General features: G+C 29.9%; 1 protein-coding gene across 7 annotated transcripts in view; it reads left to right on the forward strand.

The window, feature by feature from the left end:
* The window catches only part of qtc (GRIP domain-containing protein quick-to-court), a 113,165-nt gene that overhangs the window by 81,440 nt on the left and 11,376 nt on the right, over positions 1-20,349 (forward strand). For 6 of the 7 annotated variants that reach the window (XM_071182012.2, XM_087160736.1, XM_087160738.1 and 3 more), the window contains exons 2-3: positions 15,380-15,942; positions 17,921-18,486. In XM_071182012.2, the coding sequence (XP_071038113.2) occupies positions 15,380-15,942; positions 17,921-18,486 (1,129 nt within the window). Of the gene's footprint in view, positions 1-8,569; positions 8,588-15,379; positions 15,943-17,920; positions 18,487-20,349 lie in introns of those variants that run through there. The other variant, XM_087160737.1, reaches the window with a different exon arrangement.

Here is a 20,349-nt window from a genome sequence, read left to right on the forward strand (position 1 = left end):
TATGGTTTTACATACATTTACATTTCGGTAATGTTATTTCTAAAACGAGATTCACCGCTGTGCTAGGTTATTTTTAAATTTTTGCATTTTCAGAAAAATATTGGCTAACTATAGAGGTAATTTTTTATAGATGAAATAATATTATTAAAATGAGAAGACGCACACTAATATGAAGTTTTTTTTTCTTCTTTTTTTTTGTATAATCTCGTTGAACAGCCGATGCGATTTCAAGTTAACGACTACCACTTTTCAACTCCGTAGCCTCGTAATTTTGAACCCGATACAGAAGACATGGATCAAATATTAGGAGAAATTTTCCTTCGTGGAGGACTTTTTGAGGGAACTAAACCGCAATTGCGTTACATAGAGAGGAAAAACGCGAAAATCTATTACTTTTAGGCTACTTTTAAAAGCATTTTAACAACTGTTATAGATGTTAACAAATTTTATTTTCTAACTCGAACAGCCGACCTAATTTTGAGCTTATGACAACCAGTGTTCAACTACATATTCTTATAATTTTAAACTCAATCCAGAAGACAAGGGAGTTCCTGGATTAAGTATTGGTTAAAGTTTGGTTTAGTGTATGACTTTTCGCTGTAACTAACCCGCATATGCGGATGGAGAGGAAAACCGCAAAAACCTCCCACGTTTAGCCTGACTATAAAAGGACCCTAATCCATGACCCGTCTACCACTGATGATATTTTACGTCTCAACTGTGGCCGGGTGCGGAATTTGTATCGACAAGCCATCGTTGGGATTCGAACCCAGGTCTCTTCTTTGGAAGACGAGAGCTTTATCCCCTGAATTACCATGGCTCTTCATATGAAGTTGACATACTAAGTTATTCTGATCAGGGGTGGGATGGTGAAACTCTTGTCTTCTGATAGTCATAACTCCTAAATTAAACGGAACTGGTGCCTAAATATTTAATGTGTCATAACTGGTTTTTAACTAGACAAATGTAAAATGTTCTTAGATAAAAAACCTAATTCTTAAAATATAATAAAACGAATATTTTAATCAGCCTACCTAATCGTATCTGAATTTAGATGTTTTGATGATTTTTACCGATTGCTTGCGCATACAAATTGTGCACTGTATTTCTTTTAATAAGAAAATAATACTTATCCTTATCTGTAATTTTATGAGAACTAACTGCTTTGCTGATTTTCATTTAATATTATGATAGATCCTGAAAAATTGGGATTACTAAACAAACTTTTCACTAGTTGTGTTTATTCAGCTCTTCAATTATTGCCCTAATTGCGAAACTGGAATGCGGTCGTGTCAATTACATCAATCAATAACAGTCGGAATTAAAGTTTAGAATGTGTGCCGATAAAAGTTACTCTTGGTTTTGCCTTTTAATATAGAAATTATAGAAGATATAAAAAGAAAGTATCTTTTTTTAAAAGGAAAATTTGTATATTATATAATTTTGGAGTTTAGAATTGAAAAAAATACACCAAAGTTTTATTCACTATGATTTAAAGAAATTAGTCTTTAACTTAAATATTTCTAAGTTTTTAATTCGAGTTCATTTCAGTTAAAAACAAAATTTCAAATTAAAGCTCACTTCACCATTAAGTTGTTAATCAATCAGTCATACTAACAATTATTTCGGTTTATGCGTTCTTGAAATACACAATTTCGTCTAACTTAACTTCGCATCACGATTTAAACGAAGCTGAAATGGTTCTGGAGATGAAGCACTCACCTCCCAAGAAAGCGACCTGGGTTCGAATTCTGGCGATAATAGATGATCGATTCAAATACTGTTTTCGACTAGCACTGACCACAACAGTGATGTGAAATATTTTCAGCGGCGAACAAATCATGGGTTAGAATCTAACATTGGAAAGTTTTTGTGGTTTTCTCCCACATGTAACGTACATGCGGATTAGTTCTATTAGGCAATTTTGCATGAAGGCGAGTTTGTCTCAATACTTGTGATCCAGGAGTTCCCTCGGCTTCTGGGTTGAGTTCAAAACTTATAGGCTAGTTGAGCGCTACTGATATGTCTAGATTTTACCCAGGATTAGTGAAAGCAAATATGATTTTTTGCCTGCAAATCGGGATGTCTTTGTTGAAGGGTCACAATCTATTCGAAGTCCTAGAACTAGATGGAACAAACAAATTGAAGCGGACCCGAAAGTACTCCAAATTACCAACAGCAAAAAAAGGCCTCCAATCGAGAAAAATGGTCCAGAATCTTAAAGGAGGCCTAGGACTGTTGCGCCAGGATGATGACCAAATTAAAAAATGATTACCGCAACTCCAAAATCTGTCAATTTTATAAATTACAGTCTGTAAGATGATTTAACAGTGAGTTGATGCTACTATCAAACATAACGAAGAATCTAAATAGGATTTTTAAGTTGATTTGTTTACGATATGTTTTTTTTTTCCTCCAGAAAAAAAGTTTTCTCTTTATTAGTCTATTTTTATGTGACTCTTCTAAAGTATCTCCAATATTAAATTGAAATCGAAATATATTTTCGTGTAACTCCTTTCAATCCTTATTTCTCACATTAACCGAGTTTCCACCTTTAGTTGAGGAAAATTGAAATTAAATTAGATTTCCGTAACCATTTCTTCACATCCAGTTTCTCACATTAACCGAGATACTTTCTATTTTATTTGAGAGATAATGATATAGTTTCGCACCCATATTTCACAGCAATTGCAGCGTAGAGAAGAGTTTGGGCATCACAAACAGCTCCCGTTCTAAAAATCCTCGATCGTTATTTCGTTGGCATTAGCTGTAAATTACTCTTGACGAAGGCTATAATTTCAGGGTAGCTGTATCGCTGTTGATTATATAGCTCCATTTCACTTAGCCCTAATTCGAGTAATCAGAAATGAATAAATTCAATTGCATCGCCTACTTTTTTTAAAATTATTAGTGAAAGTTTCTCTTGTAAAAAAAAAAATCAGAATTATGGTAGGAGCTCAATGTTCTAAAGTGATTGGAACTAGACCTACTTTAGATAATCAAAATATTCGGATTTGAGGGAATATAGTAAAAACTATCCAAGTTCGCCATCCGTCAAAAACCAAAGTTTTCCTTTATAATAAAAAAGAACAAAATCTTTTTACTCTAACCACCTATCTTGTATTTAAACCACTGAAACTAGTCAAGTTTGTCCAGGAATGATATTAAATGTTATTCAAAATCCTTCATAAGTTGACCGAAAAATAAATTGTTGACATTTTCTTTGCTTTGTGTTTTGCTTTAGAATTTCACTGAATTGGAGAAATAGAATTAAAAGATAATCTAAACCATTTTGGGAGTTGACCAAATGTAAAAACTACAAAGGACATTAAAAACAAATAGATTAGTAACTACATATAATAATATAAATTTTAAAATGTTAAAATGACTATGATGTTAAGTTTTCGAATAGAGTATGAAGACTAAGGGGTCCTTGAAAATGTCCACAGGAACGCCATCTTGTGGATTATTAAGTTTTGTTGATTGAAACTTTTCATCAGAAAAGTTTAAAATTTAAGAAAACTTCGAATGAGATTTTCTCATAAACCTGTTTTTTAATTATATACCACTTGTAAATTCCATCATATTTTGTTTTTGGAAAATGTATACCATTAATGTGGAAATGAGCTGAAATTACGAATTTCATAACGTACGATTTTTTAATTCTTTCTCGAATTGTGAATTTTCGAAATCATTGTCATTATTATTTTTTCAATGGTGTATTTTTTGTGTATGGTTTTAATGATCAGAATATTGCAATTGATATGAAAAATGGCTGCTAGTTTTTGAAGAAGGATGCATTTAGCAATATTTTAATAACCTATTTCGTTCCATTTTTTTATCCCTTTTTTATTTAATTTAATAAATAATTCTGATTTTAATTAAACAATGAATATTCGATTCGAACTGATAAATTACTGAAAAAAAATTAAGAGACTGGTTTATTAGAACAATCATTTTAATTCTAAAAATCAAGCTACCATTTTGCTATATTTTTTTTTAGCTTATTTTGCTCTGTTTCTTACCATCTACCTCTCTTGTTGTTTTAGTTAATTTCATAAATAATTTTGATCGTAATAAAAATATTCATTTCGAACTGATACATTACGGAATAAAAGTTAAGAGATTGTTGTATTTGAATAATCAACTTAATTTTAAAATCTGTTTACCGTTTAGCTATATTTTTATTACCTATTTTGTTGCATTTCTTATCTACTTTTCTTTTTATTTAATTCGCTAAACAATTCTACTAATATAATAATAAATATTATTTTTCCTAATTAAGTAATAAATATTCAATTATTCATATTACTATTCTATTCGAACTAATAAATTACGGAAAAGATTAAGAAGAGGAAGGATTAAAATAATCTTTTTAATTCTAAACCATTTCGATAGATTTTTATAGCCTATTTTGCTCGATTATTTATCTATTTTCTTTTTTGTTTTATTTAATTTGATAAATAATATTGTCGCTAATCAAATAATGAATATTCGATCTAGCTACTTTATTTTCGATTCGAATTCATAAATTATGGAAAAAATATTCGAGACAGATTTATTAGAAGAATCATTATAATTCTAAAAACTAAGCTACCATTTTGGTAAATTTTTTATATCTTGTTTAGTTCGATTTTTTTAGTATCGATTTCTCTTGTTGTTTTCGTTAATTTTATCAATAATTTTGATCGTAATGAAAATTCATCAAATATTCGATTCTACAACTTAATATTCAATTCAAACTGATAAATAACGGAATAAAATTAAGAGATTGGTAAATTAAAATAATCATTTTAATTCTAAAATCTGTTTTCGGTTCAGCTATATTTTTATTGCCTATTTTGTTGCATTTCTTAGCTACTTTTCTCTTTAATATGCTAAACAGTTTTGATCCTAATTAAGTAATTAGTATTTTTTTATTAAGTAATAAATATTCGATTCTTGATCTTAATACTAAATTAGAACAAATAAATTACGTAATAAAGGCATAAGAAGCGAATGGATTAAAATAATCTTTTTAATTCTGAAATCAGGCTGCTATTAGGTATATTTTTATGGCCTATTTTGTTCCATTTCTTATCTACTTCCCTTTTTGTTTCATTTAATTTGATAAATAACATTGATTGTAATCAAATAATTAATGTTCGATTCATAATAAAATAAGAAACAAATTTTTAGAAACCGATGTGTTTACCCCTTCGGAAGTTGAGGATGACCCGGTGAAGATGACTTATCAGTTCCGTCCGGGTTCCCATGGCGTAACATTGCCTTCTCATGCATGTGAAAACTGGACACAATTAAGGTTGTTATTGCTGACCTACAAATAACCCAAAGAACTAGTCTAACAAAATCTATTTTTATTTTTGTTTTCCTCGTAAATTTTCTGTTCGTGAAATATGATTTTTCTGTTTTATAACGTATCATCAAAAATCAATTTAAAGATAGTTTGGCTTGATATTAAAAAATAAGAACGTTTTTATTACTTTTTTTTATCTGATTTTCGAGGAGCATCAATTTAGATTTTTTTTACCGTTATATAAGTTTCTTGCTTAGCAACCTTCAAAACTGTGGGAAAATATTTTAGGAGTTACTATTTGAATTATTATATAAGTAAAATTCATGTCATAAAATATTGAAATTAAAGCATTTTATTAATTTTTTTTTTATTTTAAATATAGAATGTTAGAATTAGTATTTAGAGTGACTGTTTTGTTTTGAAGAATATAACCTAAAGAAACCTTTCGAACTTTAATATAATTTTCAGAAGACTCCATGAAGTTATATTCTTCAAAACAAAATTATCTGTTGATTTTAATTATTGTTATTAATAATAACATAAAAATATTCATGATTTGAATTTTTAGTTTTTATGAAAATATTTTTATCATTGTTGGCAAGAGACAATGTTCCACTAAAAACCATGGTTTTCATCACTGTGGATTGAAAAAACTTCTTCAATGTTCCAAATCTCTTCTGTTCATGGCTGAAATTTCATTTGTTAAAAATTAACTATCTGATATTATCTATTAACATCTAATTAATTTAACTGTTATTACATTTGAGTTCTTGTTTCAATATTACATTTTATAAATGGCATGGAAAATAAAAATAGTTGGTTTTACTATTTCTCTCTTTTTTTTTTTAATTAAATAGGTTGGAGAAATAATAGTGTGATTCTTTAGCCCGTTTTTTGGTACTTAATTCTAATGCATTTCTATTTTTTTTTTTAATAAATTTGAGTCATGTATTTGTCTATGTGTATTTGTATCACTATAAAATAATTTTTAATACATTTATAAAGTATAAAATGTATAGTTATGATTTGATTGCAGTAACATTTAAATTAGAATTATGTTATTAAAATTTATTTGATTATAAACTGAAATTTTTAGAGTGAAATGTTTATGAAAAAATCAAAAACATTCCGATTTAAATAAAATCTCTGATTTAAATAAAATAAATCGTTTCATTTTATTTAGTTATATACTTTGTTTTATTTATTTATTTTTATAAAAAGCAATTTTCACGAAGTCTGTCTCCAAAATGAAATAAACCCTTTATTTGAATAAAGCCAGTATGTACTCACAATTAGGTGATTTTGTTTTATGAAAATTCAATAAAAGAAAGGTTCTAATCGCATCATTTCCAGAATATTCGAGCAAGATACTTTTTGTCCCACTATCCCACTAATCCTCTGAACCGGATGTAGATTCAAAAGGGCAAAAGTTAGGGGTGTTGTGGGCCTCACATATTTTTTTTTCTTCTCTCTCTTTTACCTTTCTTGGCCACCCCACCTATTCTTTTGTTCACACCCTTATAAGATTCCTCTAGTACATAGCGGCCTTTTGTAGTTCACAAGACACCCTAAAAGGTCACCTGCAAAAGTTATCTACTTAGTGAAAATATTCTGTTTTATAAAACTAGTATTATCAAAACTAAATGAATAATTTGTCGAACAATGTAAGAAAATTCTCAGTTGACGCATTATTAAATAATTTATCTATTAATGTAACAAGAATTTCAGTTGGCACGTTATTAAATAATTTGTCTATAAATACAACAAGAATTTCAGTTGACGAGTTATTAAGTAACTTGACTTCAATTAATGAAATAAGAATTTCAGCTGACTCGTTATTGAGTAACCTGTCTTCTATTAATGTAACAACAACTTCAGTTGTCGCATTATTAAATAATATGTCTATAAATGCAACAAGAATTTCAGTTGAAGAGTTATTAAATAATTTGTCTTCTATGACTGTAACGAGAACCTCAGTTGTCGCATTATTGAATAATTTTTCTATCAATCTAACAAAAATTTCAGTTGTCGCACCATTAAGTAATTTGTCTTCTATGATTTCAACACAAACTCCTATTGGCGCATTATTAAAAAAAAGGTCTATTTTACGCAGTTGATGCATCAATAAATAATTTTATGACTTTGCTATTACGTCCTTCAGCTGATGCATTAATAGTTTCGGGCTATTTATACTCTTACTCGTTATAATAAAAGATTATAGATTATATATAAAGAAAAAAGAAATGTAATTTCGGTAAAATCCTAGAAAAGCCGACCCCATGGCGACTTTTTGAAATCTCGCCAAGTTGACGATTATTACTTTGATCAACGTTATTTTTTTATTATTTAAAAGAAAAAAAAATTAAGTTATTGAAAATGTATTAAAATTTTATCAATAAAATAAATTACAAAGTAAACTTTCAATAAGGTTACAACATACCTCCCCGAAATATCGTCCAGAGATCTAGTTTGGCGATATTTCAAAAAATCGCCACGGTGGGCTATATTCTAGGATTCACCCGTAATTTCTCATTCATTGTAATCGTATAATAATGTAATTAATATGACCAAATTTAAATTATAATTTTTACCTGTTAATTATTGAAAAATTCGAAAGAAAAATATGTTTACGGTATTTTTATTGACAGGTTAGCACAATCAGTTTAATACTTTACGGTGTTTATCTTAATAAAAAATTCAAATGTATACAAGGAAGAGCAAGTAAAATCGCGATTTAACTTAAAGTTTTTTGATGAAACATTTGAAATTTATATATTCGTTTTGTGGTAAGCAGCAATAATATTTGTTATGAAATCCTTTTCTTAAATTTGTCTTCATTAGATACATGCATTTTTAAAATAAGTTTTGATCTCTGCAATTTTATAAATACTTATTGGCTATTACATTTTTACATAGACAATCGCTTTGTAAAGGCATACAAGCAAACAAAAAAATCTTAATATTATTTTTTGGGAGATAAAATTGTACCAAATTCTGCTCAATATATTGGTCTCAGCGCTTAATATATTGGAAGCTGAAACCCATTATAATATTCTTTCTAACCTGTTAAAAAATTCTTAAAATAAGCTGGACTAAAAATAGATTGCTGAAAGGATTATATTATTAAGTTAATAAGATTTGGGAAGCAAAGGGCGAAAAAGGAAATGAAAGAAGAAAAAGAAAAAACAATCCATTTAGTGGCTAGTAGCCGTTAACCTCAAAAAAAATCGATTATCGTCTGGACATAGATGATTATTCTATGAAATGCATCAATGGCGTTCTTTTTACATGGTGAGTGCTAAATGGATGAATTATTATTTTTGTATTGTTATAAATTAGTAAATTAGCTTATGTTTTCACTTGTTTTATGTATTCACTTCCCTGCTTCATAAAAAAATATTGTTATTTTTTTTTTTTTCGTTTTTAACTTTTGCAAAAAACATTGTTTTGTATTTTTAAATCATTGCTTCTTGGTATTTTTATTAATGAGTTACGTTTTTAAATTATTGATTATTTTTGTATCACGGTTTTAGAATCGTAAATACACATTTTCTAATATTTTCAAATGGTTCCTCATGATTTATTTTTGAAACATACTCAACATGCTTTCCCGTTAATCGAAATTCATCGTTGTTATTTTATTTTTATTTTGCTTAATCTTGCCTCTTGGTATTGTTTTTTTTTCGTAGTAAATTACGCTATTGATTATTTTAATAGCAGTTTTAATTCTTTATTTTTTTCCTATTATCCTCAGTTTAGTCTCACACACTTTCTCTTCCAGGAAATATCCTTTATATTATTTATTTTAGAACATTCATTGCTTTATTTTTAAAGCATGTCTTCAAGCTTGATGAGCAAACCAAATAATTTTTTTAACAAATTGATAATTAGATTCGTAATTACAATTTCATGAACTCAAAATTTTCAAAATTTGCTTGCACAAATTTTTTTTTTATTGTTGATAAATAAAAAATTTGTTTATTATTTTGATATATCTGACATCAAGATTTATTTTTCGTTTTAGAACTTTTTACTCAAAATAATCCTAATTGGTTTATTTTTATTGGTAAATCCTGCAAGCAAGCGAGCAAGCTTTGTAACTTTTTAAAATTACCTATTTTTCTCTCAGACGAGATGTTTTTGAAAAAATAACAAATAAAAAAGCTATAGTGTAAAAATATTTATAATTTCGAATTATTGTTTTTGGAAAATTAATTAACTGATTGGCTCCCATTTTTGTGTTTCATCATAAAAATTTACTTTATAATAAAATTTTTACATTATGTCATTAAACCTGGCAATAAACTTTTCAATAATTTATAATATTTTTTGTTAAACTCTCTCTTCGTATGCCTATTAAGGCAGAGAAGTGCGATTGTTCTTGTTTTCCAGTGGCGCCATCTATGGCCAAGAATGCTACTTCTGCCACACCCATACGTCACACGCGTTAATAGGGCGGACCTATTCATACATCCACAGATCGTAATTTTTGACCTGAATCAGAGAAAGAGAAATTTTAGAAAATTTAAGGTTGCTAGCATTTTTAAAACTTTTAAGTTCAACGATTGATTTCAACATTAAAATTTAACAAATCGGTACAACAGTGCATATTTCAATGAATATAATGGGACATAGTTAATCTTAAAGCATTAATTAGTTTCTTTAGTTTAGGGAAATTGTATTCATTTAATACACAGCTATCGATTTGTACGTCCGTTGAGTATAGTTTTTTTTTCTTCTTTTTTTTAACATTTATGCTTTTAATATATAAATCTTGGTTTTTAAAATTTAAAAAAAAATTTTTTTTAACGACATTTCAATAAACTTAATTTAAACGTATCAATATAAGATCCATTAATTTAGCAATTATTTAAATTTTGGAGAAATTGTTTAATTTTTTGAAAAATTCCAATTTTGATTTTCTTTTTACGATTTTGTAAAAGTTTTCCCGACGCCTGTACATAACTTAGATCAACTCAAAGGACCCCTGGACACACGTCAGAATGTTTTTTTTTTCTTTTTTCTTTTCTTTTTTTTCCAATTTAAAATCAACTTGGCGCCTTGGCAATTGCAGTTGGCGTGGCAGATCACGATACGGAAATATCCACAATAAAAACGCGAAAAAATGACATAGACCAAACTTCATTAGTTATTATTAATAATCGGTTAATGTGACAAATTCGCTTAAATTATTCACTTTAACCGGCTTATTTGGTTATTATTAATATTGACCGGTTAGTATTAATAATAACCGACTATTCACGTTGACCGTAACATGCATTAAAACGGTAAATAATCTTTGTTTGTTTTTTCTTTGTATCAAACGATCTATCTTCCAGTAAGCATAAGAATTCATGCTTTTACTCTTGCCACAACAACAGATGTTTCCGTTAAGGGGGTGAAAATGGGGTGAAAGTTCTATAACCAACAAGTCAACAGAAGAACAGCTGTGGAGTGACATTCGAATAAGAATGTATCAAATATTGAAAGTGAAAAATATGGTGCAAGTTAAGTTATTATTGTGGAGGATTCTATTTTCGTTACTGCAGCTGTTTTGTTTGAACAAATGATTTCGTGTAACATGTTGAGAAAGTGATACATAAGACTTTTTGTTTTCAAAAATTGTCTATTTTTATGACAACTTTTCAGTTCTTTTGTTTAATTATGAAACAGGGATTTTTGTTTAATTATACAACAGGGATTTCGAACTTACATGAGGCCGGGGACCACAATTAAAAACACAAATCAAATGGCGGGCCGCAACTTTATCCAAATTTTATGTAATACTCTTTTATGTTTGAAGGAACATTAAATATTGATGTCAGATTTTTACCAAGTTGTACAAAATAAAAGTATTGAATTACAAATTAAAATAAGAAGTAGATTTTTAAAAATATTTAATTGTATATTAAAAAATTTGAGCTACAATAACTTTAATGTGCACGCATGTATTAAACAATAAATGTGCAACAGATATCTAATTGTTAAGATATAAAAGGTTGGTATTAAAACTTACATAGCACACAAAATGTTCATTGACAAAATTGAGGTTTGTTTGCTGCAACCACCAGAGAATAGATAGTTCCCTTTAAATTTAAAATTTACAAATGTGTGTGTAAATATTTTTGTCCAAAATGAGTGGTTTCAAAAAGTTAAATCAGAGAATTTCTTCGAGAAAATTTTTGATACACACATGCTAAATTATATTCGCAAAATACAAAAAAAATGAAATAAAAAAGAGCAACATACACGATTATTTTTGTATTTGAATAAATATTTTCTTGCTGCAATAACCTGATAAATAATTTTTTTTTTTTTTTTTTGCACCGTTGGTATGATAAATTTTGCAGAAACGAAGAAATTAGGTTTTTATTAATGAGAAAAGTATTTTAAACCCATATAGATTTTTTACGAAAATTGTCCGCAAAAAATGACAACTAATATATTTCAGTTCGCGGGCCACAAAAGTTGGAAACCACTGATATACAAAAATCTAATGATGGTGTCGCAGTTATCCATTGTTGTCAATACATTTTTACTGGCTGGAAAATCATGTGGTAGGATCTAGTTTTCCCACATTAATTTTCATATTGGTTTGGTTGTCATCAGCATAAAGTTTATATAAGTCATAGTTATTCTTTTACTATAAATATTTTTGTTTCCCTAATTTAAAGGTTAAAATTACCTTTACTGCTCCCGTTTACGTTTTTGATTTTGTTTGATTTCTAAATTAAGAGTTTAGGAGGATTGTTTTTATTATTAGTATTATTATTAGAATATTGTAATTCTACGTTGCATTTTAAGATATTTAAATTGGTGGCTGATCTTATGAACCGTTTTACAATTATTATTTTTTGGTGCAAATTGCATAAATATTCTATTATGAATTACTGTTAAAAAGATACGTTAAATGATTTAGAACTTAAGTTTTTTTGGAATTTTTGAGCCTCCTCTCCATCCTTGTCTGCAAAAATAAGCAAATCCCAACCCCCTCCCATGTTTGGGTAAGAAGATCGTATATCGTATCACCCCATCCCTCGGATATTGTTTTAACTTTGACTTTCTATTTTGGTACTCTGATTTTAGGATAAAATTCGATAAAAACATATTTAATTCATTCGATGAAATTTTAAATCGAAATTTTGCAGTTTAGCTTAGTTTAAACTGGAGAATTGGAAGTTTAAAATAATTTAAATTTAAAGACATGGGTGTCTAATATGATGGCATAAAAGGCTGTTGCAGCCATTTCTCCATACCTGATAATGACATAATCTTCTTTCTTATTTTCTTTAATGGGACAATTGAACTCAAATATTTTTCTTCAACTTTTTCGTTCTTCAACTTTAATTTTTGTTTCAAATTTGAAAAATTTTCTAAGCTCTATTTTTTTTTTCATTTTTATTACGGTTTTGCATTTAAAACTTTTTTGAAGATAAGACGATTTTAGTGTGTTACGGAAGCGTTGCTCGTGCCTTTTCCTCTCATTAGAAGCATATGTGTAATATTTAAAAGCCCCTATGTTATTATAAGTTCGAATATCTTTATTTGTACGCTATTTTTTTTATTTTTTATTTTAAAGCGAGTTAAATGTTCCATTCTGACAAATGTAAAAGTGACCCAATTAAATACAACATTTATCGAAAAATACTGAATCTCAATTCATTTTACAATCGAGGTTGAAAAGCCGAACCAATTCTGAGTTTACTATCCTCAACTCTGTTGCCTTGTAATTTTGAACCTAACTTAGAAGACTTAAGGAGCTCCTGAATCAAGCATTTATATCCGTCGTTGAACAGCTGATCCAATTTGGGTTTACGACTACCAATGTTCAACTTCGTAGCCTTGTAATTTTGAACCTAACTTAGAAGACTAAGGAGCTCCTGAATCAAGCATTTATATCCGTCGTTGAACAGCTGATCCAATTTGAGTTTACGACTACTAATGTTCAACTTCGTAGCCTTGTAATTTTGAACCTAACTTAGAAGACTAAGGAGCTCCTGAATCAAGCATTTATATCCGTCGTTGAACAGCTGATCCAATTTTGGGTTTACGACTACCAATGTTCAACTTCGCAGCCTTGTAATTTTGAACCTAACTTAGAAGACTAAGGAGCTCCTGAATCAAGCATTTATATCCGTCGTTGAACAGCTGATCCAATTTTGGGTTTACGACTACCAATGTTCAACTTCGTAGCCTTGTAATTTTGAACCTAACTTAGAAGACTAAGGAGCTCCTGAATCAAGCATTTATATCCGTCGTTGAACAGCTGATCCAATTTTGGGTTTACGACTACCAATGTTCAACTTCGCAGCCTTGTAATTTTGAACCTAACTTAGAAGACTAAGTAGCTCCTGAATCAAGCATTTATATCCGTCGTTGAACAGCTGATCCAATTTGGGTTTACGACTACTAATGTTCAACTTCGTAGCCTTGTAATTTTGAACCTAACTTAGAAGACTAAGGAGCTCCTGAATCAAGCATTTATATCCGTCGTTGAACAGCTGATCCAATTTTGGGTTTACGACTACCAATGTTCAACTTCGTTGCCTTGTAATTTTGAACTAATCCAGAAGCTAAGGAAACTTCTGGATCAGTACCTCCAAAGGTATTGATTTGTTATAAGAACTTGGAGGACTTTGTGACTCGACAGATTTAACTTGCATCAGTCACCATTTACTACACGGGGAGTCTTCTCCCGGTGGGGATCGAACCCACGAACTCTTAGACATGAGCCCAGTGCCCTACCAACCAACGCTCTATCTCCTGAGCCACTGCGGGAAATTTCTTTGATTTATTTGTCTTGTTAGGTATAGAACATATTTCAACACTTTGCCTCGAAAAATTTTAGTCTCTTTTTTTTCGCTTAAATTTTTTTTGAAGTTTTCAATTGTTATTTAAACATTAAATTTTTGCCACAAAACTTCTTAAGCTTCACATTTTTATTTCTTAAGTCACGTTTTTTCAATTTTGATGAAAACTCTGTAAAACATTTCAAAAGAATGAAAAATATTAAAAGAAAAATAAATCTTTTTTAAATCTGCTGGTAATATTTTCTAAGAAAAGCTTCATCACAATTGACCGTTTCCTCGGTGAACTTTTTAGTTTGGACTAATCACAAGTACACGTTTAAGAAAATGGGCATAGTTTGAAATGCTTGTTTGAATAAGTGGAAATCGCTAAAAACGCGGATATAGCTTGATATGCACCTTTAAAAATTTAACTTGGTTTGACATGCGTATTAATGGAATTGGACATGGCACAAATTGAGCCTCTTTATTGTTAAACATGGAACCCAAATTTTAAATGCCTTCTTTATTTATTTTTTTATGAAGGTTCGTTCCAAATCAGTATAAAACATACATTGTTTTTTTTAACGCTACTCATGATTATTATTCACGAATTAATATTTTAATATAAAATAGTAGCTTAAGCAATGGAATCAAAGGTTATGACCATCTCTTTAAATAGCTATGTTTAATTTCATTAAACGTTAATTTTAAGCAAAGTTTAATTTTTCAAACATACATTTCAAGCTATGTTTGTTTTCTTCAACACGCATTTCAAGCTATGTTTGTTTTCTTCAACACGCATTTCAAGCTGTGACAGGACGATATGCGCTTGTCCATAACCTCCTACATCAGAAAGCCTCGACGCGGTTTCTTCTAAGTAGTCTGCGCAGATTATTTAAAAAGCGAACCGCTTGTGCGCATGAACCCAAATTCTATTTTAAAAGCACTAGAGAGAAATTTATCATATATATTTGAGAATTGAATCTGTCGTGGTTGGCAAGTAAATAAAATAAACCAATTATATTCATAAATTAAACAAATTTTTAAACATATATTTGCTACCACTTTCTAATTTTTATTAGATTTCATATTAAAAGGTTCTTTCACTAATTGGTTTACCTTTATAGTGGTCTGATCGGACTACCTACAAAAAACCGTGTGGAGGCTTGTCTGAACATCTAAGAAACATCTGACCTTAATCCCTATAATATTTTGTGGTGTGCACGCAAAATTTCTAAAAATGTCAACTTATTTCGTCTCATTTGTTGATTTCTATTTTTTTCTTTCTTTCCAGAACTGGTGATGGCTGAGACTGATGAAGTCAACGGAAACGTCAACTCGTCCACGCTACCTCGCAGTGCTAAAAGATGCCGAATACCTCGGCTCAATCGGTCAACGTCCGTCCGATTAAAGAACGATGCTTTGGAAGGGATTCGGTTCCAAGCCAGGCCAAAGTCCATGTCTATGTCCCGAGACTTCCCGAGCTGGCAGCTGGAGGACAGGTATGGAAACATGGGATCCGTGGCCTCGATGCCTTTCTCCATAGATGACGACAGCTCCGTGAAGAGCTTTGGCAGCTTTGTCAGCTACACGTCATTCGCTAGTCAGAGTCAGTGCACTGAAGCATCGGTGTCACGGCCCATCAGCAGATGCCATTATGGAAAGAAGTATGTCCTGCACTGTGATCGCCACCTGGCAAAGCCTGAGGAGTATCTCACGCCCACCCAGAGAAAGGACAAAGAAATAAGGCAGTTGAAATCTTCCTTGATGAAACAAACCAAATCTTCTGAAGCCAAAGATGCAGAGATTGAAAGACTAAAGACTGAAGTTCAGAGACTGCAAGAAGCAATAACTGAAGTATGTGATTTTTAATTTTCTTCATGAAATTTGATTTTTATTCATCTTCAGTTGAAATATCTTCTCTTCAGCAATTAATGCATATTCTAATCTGTGAAATGACTGTTTTGATTGTTGCTTGGAGTTTCTTTTCAGTTATTATATTTCTTGGCAATTACAAGCAAGGTTCTTATTTTTTTCAAAATAAAAAAATACTTTTTTTTTATTTAAATCAGATTTTTTAAAGGATTTTCAAGATACTTTAAAAATTTCAATTTATAAAAAATTTTATAAATATAATTATCATTGATATATTATTAAAATGAAATAATATTTGTATTCTGTAAAATCAACGAGAACTGAAAAGTTTTTAAAATGTCATGTAGAATGAACTATAATTTATTTCATTCAAGTTAATAATGCAATTCTATACGTTAATATAATAATGCAGCTTTTGTTAATTGAAACATATTTACAATAAATTTTAAAACTATGAAAATCAGAAATTTTTTTTAACAAGCGTCTTCTTAAAATGCTTTAAAAATTGTTCAATCAAAAAATTCAGTTGATTTAAATCAAGCTTATTTTAATCAAGCTGCTTACATGAAAAGTAGGAGCATCGCCTGCTAATGACGTAGATTTATTCAATGAAATTATTTTTTTTAATAGAGCTGTCTTATTTATTGTAAGACTGAACTAGATCTGTTGCTCTAAAACAGTCTACTAATTATTTGAATTAAATACAGTTGTCTTACTTATTGTAAGACTGAACTAGATCTGTTGCTGCAAAGCAGTCCATCAATTATTTGCGTCTTCTGGTTGCTCAGAGAAACAACACATGTTCCTCCTTCACTCTATTAATTGGTATAGTAATCAATTGCTCAATTGATGTACGATTGAAAAACAAAAATGATAAATTACGTTCAACTGACGTCGACTTGGATATTTCTATATGTTTAAAAAAATTATCTAGAATGCCCCTTTAACATGGTGAATTGATAAGAATACCACTACTCAAAGTTATTGCGTACATCTATATTTTATAACCGTCGTTGAATAGTCGACCCAATTCTTTGTATTACCAATGTTCAACTCCGTAGCCAGGTAATTTTGAACCCAATTCAAAAAACCACGATTAACCTGACGGCAAGGGAACTCCAACGCACGATGCCGTCTACCACTGAAATAGAAGTACATAACTAATACATACAAATTTAAAATTTGTATATTTTCATAATTAAATCAAAATGTTTGCCAGGCTTTAATTATAAACCTACTGCCGTTTAGGCTCAAAATTTTTTTTGCTTTTCTTTTAAAGAGAAAAAAACTTTTTCTCTCTTGAATATTTACTTATTTTTAAATACCGAATTCAAACTGGCGTGATAATACATGGTGCGTAGTGTTTTTAAAAAGTGCTTAAATGTGCTTTTTTTCAATGGGTGTATTTAAAAAGTGCTTAATTTTCTTTTTCGAAAATTGAGATTTTTTTTTATCATGTCGGTTTTCGCCGTATTATACAAAGGCGTGCCTTTCACATTGTTCTATCCAACATTTTCACAATTCATTCAACCACAATCCATTTCGGTGTACCGTCGGTTCATAGCTTATAAAAGGGCCAATCATTTTACGTGTTTGATGAAATACTTGCGAGTTCATACGTCCGTCTACTGAGTTGAGTTCGGTGAGATTATTGCACTCTCATGCGCAACTCTGCTACATTTTTCAAGATATTCTCCATTTCAGGTTTCATTTTCCACCTTCTGATATCGAACCGAAAAATTTCTTGATCATTTTATAATGGCTAATATAATCAAGAAAATAGTTATTTGTCAGAAACGAGTTATTTTATCATGTCTTTGAAAATTATTTTGCATTTTGTCAATGTATATAGTATTGCTTAAAAGTATTTTTTGAGTTCTTTAAAAATACTTAAATGGTGCTTATTTTTTGATGAAAGATTTGGCCTGTAATAACAAAATTAATTTTCCCCCCTTTATAGCTTCAAGATAGCAAGCATAACTTAATGAATTCATCCCAAGAAAGTGATAACTTAGAAGACAGTTTAAACCCAAAAAATTCCACATCTGTGATCAGTTTCGAAAGCAATGACTCTGGCCATAGTGAGATACAAACTGTAACCAGAAACAATGACGATAGTGGCATATCGAACGTCATGTCTCTGTCCTTAAGTCCTAGACACAGCTCTGAGTTCGAGGACTTAGACCAGAGCTCTAAAGTTCTTACTGTCGATAAAGCGGTGGGCACGGACTTGACTTTCTTGGACTGCTTGTCTCCCATCAGAGCTTGCAGTGCATGCCTCAGTTTGAAGGACACTACTCCCGTCAAAAGCATCATCGTCGCTGCTTCAGATGTTGAAAAATTCCCAGAGGATGCAGAACCAACTCAGCCGAAGCTTTCGAAGGAGTTCGAGAGCTTCCTTACCACTTACAAACAAGAGCTAGATCTACTGAAATCACAGCATAAGGAACATTACCAGGATTTAAAAGAACGGTTTAACGAAAGAGTGGATGATTTGCTGCAGAAATTATCTGAAGCTAATACTAGGTAGGTGATCGGCTATGGGATGTTTTGTTTAAAAAATTTTCTTTTTAACACGTTGAATGCCACGCAAATTTTACATGGATTGCCCGTCTGGCCAAAAATCATTTACGCATTATGTATTGCATCAATTTCTTCAAACCAGTAACGAAAACACTATAAAAAAATTAAAAATTTACTCGAATGATGTGTTTCTAATAATCTTGGCTTTGACGGTCACTGGTGACCCCCTTGGCGGTACGAACAAACTCAGTGCCAGTCACCGGTGACCCCCATGGCATTCAACGTGTTAAGTTACTTATTATCATGTTAATATTGTTTATTTCATGATAATCTTAGAACAAGTAACGCTGCGCCATTTTAACGCTGTTTACTTCGTTTAAAAAAAAGGCTAAGGATAATCCAATCACCATCTCTTTCTCCATTTTTAATTGAAGAAATTTATAATTTTTTTTTTCAAATTAAAATCATTATATTTATAGCACTTGAAAAGAAGAGTGCTAAATTGTTACTATTTTTTTTTAAAGTGCTGTTTCCTTCCCTCTATTAAAGTTTTGCAAATGGCTGGAACAAGAAAAAACAAGAATCACTTTTTCTTGTGTAGTTTGAAGACTTCAAAATTTATAGATCTTAAAACCAATTCAAAATTTATAGATTTTTATCATAAATCTATTTTTTTTTAGAAAGTCTTAAATTTTTAAAGTTTGCCTATAAGCTTCGTGTAAAAACAGATTTTCCAATTTTTACCATTATATTTTTCTAAAAAGAATTTTCTTAAAAGGATATTGATATTGTAAAAAATATGGAAAGAAGCCTTTGCCCTTCTCCCCTCAATTATTAGAAATATCAAAAAGTTCCCCCAGTAATTCAAACAAATAAGAAAGAAAAAAATATTATCGATTTAAATACAGCCAAGTTCAAATCACGCTGAGAAATTAAAAAAAATTAATAAGCATTTTGCAGATATTTAGCAGATAAAGAAAAATCGAAAACATTTATTTCTAGATGTGTTAACTTTAAAAAACTAATGCAACTGTGTATTTTAATTTCGATCCTGTTAAATAGATGTATAGTTTAGAAAAAAAAAAAAAAAAAACTTTAACCGGCCTTCCACGGGTCAGGGAAAAGAACAGGAAAAACCTGGAATTATTTTATTTTAACTCTAAAAAGCAAGGAATAGTCAGGGAGAGTTGCATTTATTTTTTCAAAAAACCTGAAAAGTTCCTTTATCATACCTGGTAAATAACAAGTCTAGGAATTGTCAGTAACTATAATCAGTTATTGAAATTCGAGTTAAATAATTCTAGCATTTATTATTATTATTTTATAAAATTTCACTTTTTAGTGAGATCTTTCCATGTTTCCATTCTCATTCTATAATATGGTTTTTGCTTGTAAAAACCTGATATTAGACACTGATTTTTTCTTTTTTGCAAAGTTTTCTGATGAAAAACTGCATGGTATAAATGGATATCCAATGAAATTTTCCTGCAAAAGTATATGAATATACCGATATATAGTATATCCGATATACCTGCAAAAGATGGTGAATTTTTTTTTCTGAAATTAAGTGGGACCCTCTTTTAGAAAATCCTATTTATAAAAAAATAAATATTAATATTATGATAATTTTTTAGTACACTATAATGCTCTTATATGCACATTGGAAGGTAGGCATTAAAGGAAAGTACGGCGTATCTTAAAAGTGATAATATCATGCTACTTGTCTCTGCATAAACTTGTTTTCTGATAAGTTATCAGCTGAGTACACAGCTGTCGTGAGTGCGATCGAAACCAGACATTTTTTTATTTATTTGACAACTCATATAATAAAAGAAGAGTCAGAAATTCTCGAGCAATACTTCCTTA

The sequence above is a fragment of the Parasteatoda tepidariorum genome, chromosome 4 (genome assembly GCF_982258835.1).
Source record: "Parasteatoda tepidariorum strain Cologne lab strain chromosome 4, Ptep-v5.0, whole genome shotgun sequence".
Taxonomy (NCBI): Eukaryota; Metazoa; Arthropoda; class Arachnida; order Araneae; family Theridiidae; genus Parasteatoda; species Parasteatoda tepidariorum.